Source organism: Poeciliopsis prolifica, unplaced genomic scaffold, assembly GCF_027474105.1.
Source record: "Poeciliopsis prolifica strain line A6 unplaced genomic scaffold, Auburn_PproV2 SCAFFOLD005, whole genome shotgun sequence".
Taxonomy (NCBI): domain Eukaryota; kingdom Metazoa; phylum Chordata; class Actinopteri; order Cyprinodontiformes; family Poeciliidae; genus Poeciliopsis; species Poeciliopsis prolifica.
This window is the reverse complement of record NW_026562380.1, coordinates 3188045-3196967: the sequence shown is the minus strand read 5'-3', so window position 1 is coordinate 3196967 and position 8923 is coordinate 3188045. Positions and strand designations below refer to the sequence as shown.

Sequence of the window (8923 nt, the reverse complement as noted above, 5' to 3'; positions counted from 1 at the left end):
AAAATGCAGTATTGTATTTCATAAGTACTATTTTACATTTAACCAAAAAAATAAAAAGTTTTGATCTCATATAACCAGAGAACCTCCCTCTACAGGCTTGCTGTGTCCCTTAGATTAAATTTATGTTTTGGTAACTTTATATTTTGTCTGTTTGACATCATTTTAAAATATTTAATCAGATTTTATGATCACTTTCTCAGTTTTTGAGTAGTCTTTTTATGAAATACATATTTTTTTATTTGAGGGTAATTTCTTGGAAAGCTACTTATTACTTTTACTTGAGGAAAAATGTGTTACACTATTGCTAATCTTATTTGAGGGCCTATTCCTTGCTCATTATTTAATATGAGGAATAAACCCAATCTTTCATTTCTAGGTAGAAGTAGTGCTCACCATTTTTATTTTAGTTTTTTTTTTTTACATATTTAAAGAACATTTTTGTCACAAATATCAATATACTGAGAAATATCACCAGTCTTGCTAGACTATAAATTTAAAGCTAACTGGAAATTAAAAACAGCATGAGTCTCTAGTATGATGTTTTAAAATGTATCTAGTTTACATATATCACATGCTGATGATGTACTACTCAAACCCCAAGTCACAAGTAAAATGAAACGAACAGATGCATAGACAAAATGGAAATCTTATTTTGGGACTAAAACCAAAAAAAATCTATTTTTCATGCAGCAGAATCCAAACATTGCAGTCTTACATTTTTATAGTGTGCTTTTATAAACTATGTCAATGTGAACGATTTTACTTTGTTCGTTTGTTTTGCCGTTTGATCAAACTGAGTTATTCCAGCAACTCTATTTCTTTCAGTTCCACTTTCCAGCTCTGTCAGTTCTCAATCCAATCATCAGTTTTGACAACGCTCCTTTTCTCCGCTCATTTTTCCCTGAACCACTCAAAATGCAGTCTTTTTATTCCTCTGTGAGTTATCCAAAGCATCTCGATCTTTTCCCAAGCTACCTATAAATACACGAGGGGCATTAATTTTTCTGTTTTCAAGATTTACGTGCATCTGCTAATCTATTGATGAAGCTTATGTGTCACCAACACACCAGACTAAGCCTGCAGTATGAAATCTAAAGTTAGTCAGAACATGGATGATTCCTGCTTGTAGAAGTATTTGCAGGTGCTTAATGAACCCAGTACTTAAGGGCATCATATAGATTTAACCAGGAACATTAACGATAACAGCTCTCCAACTTCAAAAATCTCAACAAGAAGTTGAAATGAACAAATTTTGCCACCAATAATGCAATGTCCATGCACTGTCCAAATTTCACATCCAGGAAGCAACAACTTTTTCATGCTTTAGTTAAAATGTAAATATGTTCTACTATCAAAGAGATTCCCAGGTAAAAGGATGGAGGATGGGAAAAAAGACTCACAGGCAACAAAAAATATTAAATTATATTTAAAAATCAAATATCAAAGCAATTTTAATGCATTATGATAAACTAGTGTATTATTTTGTTAAACAATCAAAGCGGTGTGATGTTTTTTTTTTTTGTTGTTGTTGGAAACATTGCAGATCTGGAACCTTAGAAAGATCTTTCAGTAAATTGAAATATAGTTTTCAGGTTTTGTTTCTGTCAACAAGGACAATATATGAGTCACTGAGAAATCGTTATGTATTTCCCCAAGTTTTATAACTGGGAAGTTTGATTTTGACTAAATGTCACTAGATGTTTATGATTCTACTTTAAGAGATTAAAGCAAAAACACATGGTTAATAAAAGAAATATTTTGCCACGTACTGAACATTTTCAGTTTTAGGCAGATTTGAATCGGTCAATAAAAATTTCACTCCAGCATCGTTTCTATGTGTCGATGAATCAACTGCATGTGCTAGTGAGCAAAACGTGCTGTAATTGTAATTGATGCCTGGGCTGCAGCTTGGATCTCCATGCGTTAAATTTTCTTAATTAGTGCAAGATTTCCTCATGTTATGAATATAAAACAATATACTAAACACATCAGTTTCAGTTAAGTTGAGCTTTAGCAGTTAGGTTTTTTTAAAATACATCTCTTTATCTTAAATCTTTTTTTTCTGTGACATTTGTACAGATGTACTTCAGGAAAATTATCATTGCTAATTGTCATGTTCACATTAATGTCAGTTACATTTGTGTAGCGCATCTGTTTCTGTCCCTTGTAAAAACACTATAAACATTATGGTTTTAAATCCTTGCAGTGTTTAAATGTGCAGGGTTGATAAATTCAGCAGAACATATCACATTGTTTTAATATACCATTATTTTAAAAGAGGAATGTTTTTATTTCATTGCAGCAGTTTTGTATAAACGATATTATCCAGTAGTGCATTATAGTGGCTAAATTGCTGATGTTGTATCTTTACAAGCCAACAACACCGACAAGTAGTGCTGACTACGGCAGTCTTAATGTGAAATCCTGGTTTGTGCCACTTATTGTTGCCACCTTTCTGTAGCTGAGCCTTGCACAGATGGAAATGTTAGATCATCTCCTGCACTCTCAGGGTTTTAGCAAAGACTGTGCTTTAAATTACACACACAGCCACAGGTGAGAGAAATTAATCCAAGTCCAGATCTGAACCATCCAGGCAAAATAGTACTGTTGATGACCAAAACTTTGCTTCTTTTGTGTCTGCAGTTTTGCTAGAGAATAATAAAAATTCCTTTTGAGTAAAATGTATTCAGAGAAGGCAAACAAACAGTCAAAAACTTCAGCTCTGACTCAACTGGTGGTGTGGGTGGGAAAAGAGCTTGTGAAAGAGCTAGATTTGTCATATCAAGACAAGACGTGTGCTTGGCTGTTTTTTGTGGATTCACATCACTTCACCAAAGTATCTATTTTGTCCTTTTGTGCGAGGAACAGAATGACAGTGCTTACAACCGCTGTTGGCACTAAGCACAAGCTCAGATAGTCACTGGGAGCCTGAGGTGGATATTAAACAGGCTTTCTTATTTAGGATTCATTTACCCTCCTGCGGCGGTGTTTCTTGGCAATGCATTTAATCTCAAAGAAATGGCAATATGGTCATTATTTGCATTGATCAAACTGTTCATAGCATACACAGAGTTAAACCTAAATGTTTCCGTTATCAGAAATTACCCTGCAAAATATAAAACTCAAAGACAATTTACATTTGTGAAAGAAAACTTTACGTGTTGCAATTGTTCTTTTTCAGAGTGAAATGATTAAGCAAAAGTGTAAATGTATATTTGCTTTGTTTTTTTCCATGTTAAAATTCACCGTTCAGGCTCAAATATATTCATACACCCCGCTAATGTTTATTTAAATGTCTGTAGGAAAGTTGCACCTTGACCACAGACTTTTGGAAATGATCAACAGACTTCTTGCTTTAATTTGTTTGGATATCCAACCAATTCAACTTATTTCAATTGGTCAGGTGTTGATTAATTAAATATTTTGATGAGACAATTTTTTTTGTTGTTAAGATGCCAGTTTGAACAACCTGTGGCACAGAAGTGACCTGCATGTGCGGAGCATCACACTCTGTACACTGTGTTAATATTTATGGTCATAAGTGATGTTTTAGCACAAGGTGTTTTTTTGAAGGACATCAACGCTACTAACAAGAAGCTGCATGTCAATGTGATTTGCTTGATGCACTTTTGCATGACCTTCATAAAGAAGCACAAACTATACAGTGAACCACTGGTATGTATCGAGGTTAAGGAGCATAGTCACAAGTGAATATATATAAAACCCACGATTTCTTCAGGCCCTCTCAAGAAATCTTAATAGTTCAGATACAAAAAGTACCTTAATATGCGTCTTTTTTGTAAGTGTGTTGTCTCTGTTTAATATACAGTTTGCTAATGGAAATCTGTCCGAATATTATGCATAATTTAGATTCTGTAAACTAGAAAATATGTATGTTACACTCAAATTTGTGCAACCAGTTCTAACTTTTTACGGTAGTTAGTTGTTCAATCATCTCACACTGGAAAAAGAACAAATTCAAATTTATGACTAAGAAGCTATAATTACATTTGAGTCCCTCATGGATGGATGTAAGCTTCTCACCTGGACAGAATGGATTATCTCATTATTTTTCTCCTAACACTGGTCACAAATTTGGCATCCACTAAATAATTTCTTTAAAAAAAAATATACTCATTGGACCAGTAACTTTAAAATTATTTTATGACAAAACCCTCTTACAGCCAGTGAGAAAGCAGAAAAGCCTTTATCTTTTACACAGTATTTGATCAAAGAGCCACATATAAAAACGCACTTCTTTTAAGAGACAGGGCTTTCACTGCTGTTTTTTTTTTTACCCTCATTACTTTGATTTTCTCATTGGGTCTCGTTTCACTTTGACAAGGTAAAGCCCTCGACTACTAAGAAACAACTGAGAAACAGAAAAACACGCCACTGCACACAGACCCTTAGGTTTTCAATTGGAATGCAACACACAATTCAAAAATATACTCTGTTTTTGCAGTAGATCTTTTTTTCTTAGTACATTTAGAAAAAAATACACAGGTAATTAAATTCACCTTGGGAAATGCTTTGAGTCATCGGTAATGCAGCTGTGACAGCACTGCTCTATCTGCACTGTCTGCAGTGTCCTGTGTGCCATTAAGCATCAGGGATCCTGATCTCCCGTGTGTTCACATGAGTGTTCACACGACCTAAAAGGTGTGGAACACTGCTCCCTGCCAGCATCCTGAGAGTCCCATTTACTCATATTGACATTTCGTAGGGCTCACCCCCTGCATTATGTCATGTGTGTTCACAGGTTGTCACTTCGGGTAGAGGCGTCTGGTCCTGCATGACCACTTGAGGTGGAGTGGGCGCAGGACGAGCTTGTGCAACTGAGTTTTTCTGCAGTTCCACTCCAAACGCAGGAGGAGCGTTCTGCAACTGTCTTCTGTACTGCACAAAGCTGCAGGTCTTTAGGATGATGGCCAATATGTTCTTTCCAATTAGGATCCCGGATACTCTTGCGTCTCTGTACAGAAACATGTTTCCTCCGCGGATAAAAAGTGTGATAATGTTAATGGTCACCAGGCTGAGGATGGGGTACAGTAGCATCTTGTGGGGGACAATGTTTATGCCCTGCATGCTGATTTCGCTCAAAGACACACAGGGCAGCACAAGGAGCAGGATGTAGCAGTAGAAGAACATGAGGCCTTCTGCCCACAGAGGAAGCCCTTTCTTCTGAGGCTCCCATAGGTTAGCTTGGATGTCCAGTATGTCCAGCAAGTCCACCACTACCCAGAAGAGGCGATTGCGAATCTCCTCCCGTTTCTTGAAAGCCCTGACGTACTCCATGTGGTCGATAGCTACCAGCACAATGAACAGCACTGGAATGCAAATGGACAGCAACAACGTCAAAGCTTTCCTCGCGAGAGCGTCCAAGCTCTTCCTGTCTGCTTTGTAGTTCTGATACACAAAGTAGACTTTTATCTCGAGCACAAAGATGTAGAGAAACCAAAGGATCATGGCATAGCCTCGTTTGGCAGTCCGCACCTCAGCGCCCACCCACACTGCCACGTATCGGAGCACAATCAAAAAACAGATGTCTCCCACCATCACCATGATGCAGATGCCAATCTTGCGGGGTCCATGGTTCTGCTCTACCAGGTAGGCATCAATTAATGCCATGCTGCTCATGATAAGAATGGTGGAAAGGCAAACGTGGGGCTTGTTGGTGGGGGGTGGGGGTACCATCCTTGCCCGGGTTGAAGGTGGTGGGAAAAGAGGAGGACAGTTGCTGACTGGGGAGTGCAGAGGTTTCTCAGTTTAAACTAGATGGTGGTTTTCCCCTCCATTGCTTCTGTCTTGGAAAGAATCCAGGATACATTAATTGGATTCCCAGAGATCACTTCAATCAATCTCTATTTGTGCCCAAGCCACCTGCCGGGTAGACAGCACCCCTCATTTAGTAAATTATGCTCATTGGCAAATGGTGTGTAAACATCCAAGACAACTTCTCAAATGAATTAATAGGTGTCAAGATGTGCATACCTTTTACACCTTAATCATCATTTGTTAAACATAACTGTTCAATCAGTGGGTTTCAATTTGTGTTATTAGATGAGACAAAAGCTGCATCATTGTGCTTTCACCAGAGCCATCCATTATTTGGACTCGAGCTTAAGATTTAGAGGGAAAAAAATCTAGCCCAATACTCACTTGCCCCTTTTCATACTTTTTCTTAATAACTGGCAGCAAGCAATCATCCATGAGAGAAAACCCATAGGTAATCCAAAGGAGAAGAGAAAACGCCTGCGATCTTCTCCTTCTGAGACATAAATCCAGCACACGTAGATGGATTTTTTTTTCTTTATGGTGCAAAGTAGAAATGGCAAAGTACTGCCGTCATAATCCACTTTCTACTCTGAATCAGGAGGAGGCATCTCAAGAAAACTCTCCGTTTCTGTAACTAAGAAGAAATATGCGATGTGCTCAGACGGTTTACAGGCCCAACTCCAAAAAATAAAAAAAGTAGCAAAGTTTGAAAAAAATCTTGTTTTAGAAGACAAATTTCTCCCCATAATATTCATCATCCACAGGCAACATGAGACATTTTCCTATTTTCTTGGTTAAGTCAGAAGAAACTGCAGGGTTGTAGTAGATGTTTAAATGCAGTGGGTGTCTGGCTGTCCTTTTTCCACTCTGTTGTTTGTGAGTGTCTCTCTGTGTGCGTTTCTGCTGTCGCCACGCTTCGTTTTCCGAAGTAAAATGCTGCCCCCTTGGCGAGATCCTGGCTGCTTTTCCGCTTCTCTGTCTCCCTCTGGAAGTTTTTTTTGCCAGAGCCACCAGGATCAACAGTGTCAGTGGATTACCCTGTCCCCAGTCGGCAGCACCGGCACAGCGTTACTCCATCCCAGCCGCCTCTTCCCTGTCTCTGTGCGCTTCTTAGCCCTTCTGGATGAAATGAGGAGAGAAGCACTCCTCTGCCGCGTGCAGACGCACTCCTGAGGTTTCTTTTGCTCTGCAGCTCGCAGCCACCTTCCTCTTCTTTCTCCCTCTTCTGCTGAAGTAAAGGCACTTGCTGTGTGGAGGTGACGCTCAGCAGAGCACAGCTGCAGAGAGACGGAGAGAAAAGAGGTAGAGAGAGAGAGAGAGAGAGAGAGAGAGAGAGAGACTTTTCCAGAGGGTGGAGAAAGGCGGACTGAGGAGGGGGGTTAGCTGAATGCACAACTTCTCCCTCTCTCACCCCGTTTCCTCCTCTTCTTTTTGTCACATTATGCTTAGCGCTGATATTCTATTTTCTCTGGCAATCTCATTTTTTAGTTCCCAGATGAAGTGGTGCTTTCCTTACTCTTTAAGAAGCTCGTTACCTCAACATGTATTTTTTTTTTCCTCTCGCTCTCTTTCTTGACTTGGAAGGTGCAGAGATTTAGAGTGAGCCATTGGACAGGGGAAATCCTCTTCAGGGAGACGGGATGTAGAAATCCAGCTTCCCAGAAGGCTGTGACTGTTGGTGGGGAGAGTTAGTGAGGTGAAGAGGGAGGCAGCAGCTCCTCCTGACAGAGAGCCTTTCTATTGATCCACCGGCAGAGCAGTGAATCAGGACACTGAGATGGGGCCAGAGACTACAGATGAGGGGCAAGAAAGGGAGGTACAGGTGTGGAGAGAGCAAATGAACAAAAAAAAAATTAATGCGAGCTAAAAACATCTGAGATAAGACATGGGTTGGGACTAGATGTCAAGGCAACATTTGAGTCAGACAGAATAGATTGAAAGATGATACAGTGCCTTTTAAAAGAATGTTTCTCCTAACATTTTTTTGCCATAGTGCTTCTTGCGTCGTAGCCTTTGTCATTCTTTCATAAAGGTCAGATCTGTTGAGGGAGACACAATGACTTGGTTGTGCTGTCAGCAGATTATTCCACTTGAGTTGATGATCTTTGTTGCTCCTCCAAAGTTACTGTGTCTTTTGGCTTCTCTGCTCATACTTGCAGTTAAGAAAGATTAACATTTTTTGGTAGGTTTGCAGTTGTTTTGTACTGTCTCTCTTTTTTTGCGTTTCTTGGTCTTCTTTGTAATGTTTGTTAATTTTTGTTCACTTGAGAAACCTCTGAGATTTTGTTGCAGATGGACTCTGGGCACTAATTCAGTAGCAAAGTATCAGAATAAAAGGAAAAGAATACTTGAACTCATCACACTTTAAAGTAGAATTTATGTGTCATTTTCTTTCAACTTTTCAACTATGTGTTGGTTAATCCATAAAATTGCTTTAAAATAACTAGAAGTTTGTTTTTGTAAAAGCTATTGTATTTCTGCGTTTTTTAAGTAGGAGAACGTTGGGGTATTTACTTTGAGATGCAGCATGCTAACACAGATACTTGTGTTTATCCAGCTGGGCCAATTAGGGATAATCCTTTCTCAGAGGAACCACACTGCTTTCATCACTACAGTATGAAGTCATTCACTTGCTGCCTCACGAATTGCATTTTTTGACGACTCAAAAATATTGGTTTCCCATGCTGTGTGCGTCTTCACTTTTCATTCGACTATGTAATGACAACTGAAGATAATCACAGTCAATTTCTCCTTTTTCCCCCCTCGCAGTTATGAATAGATCTTGCTTCCAGCTGTGGGTCAGCTGACAGCTGCCATCATGGTGGTTTACGACCTTTATCAGGCCCATTTTTTTTATTTCAGGCATATGGATGCATCATGTGTGAGAAATGATGTCAAGTGAAAAGCCATTGGCCTTTTGCTTGCTTTTTCATTGACTATTTTCTTTGGATTTATTGGTTGTCTTTTAACAATGACCAGAGGAGTAATGAAATGTAATTTTCATTGTAAATTGTGAAATTACAGTTCTTTCCACAGCAGTTTTTAACGCATTTCAGTATTCATTAAAAAATAAACCATGCTCGGCCTTGCTTTAATGCTAAGTGGTGTTTAAGGGTTGTGGCAACATGGATGAGGTGTGTTTAGA

The 8923-nt window shown here is 38.9% G+C and overlaps 1 protein-coding gene across 1 annotated transcript; it reads right to left on the bottom strand.

Annotated features, from left to right (window-relative positions):
* Positions 1 to 2727: 2727 nt before the first annotated feature.
* On the bottom strand, positions 2728 to 6991 carry LOC129359532 (transmembrane protein 121). The gene has a single exon (XM_055029156.1). It carries the CDS (start codon positions 5695 to 5697, stop codon positions 4747 to 4749), a length of 951 nt encoding a protein of 316 aa, XP_054885131.1. The 5' UTR covers positions 5698 to 6991; the 3' UTR covers positions 2728 to 4746.
* Between the last annotated feature and the right edge of the window lie 1932 nt (positions 6992 to 8923).

Excerpts from the sequence above, each read along its gene's own strand:
- LOC129359532 (XM_055029156.1), bottom strand. The coding sequence starts at position 5,697 with ATGGTACCCCCACCCCCCACCAACAAGCCCCACGTTTGCCTTTCCACC.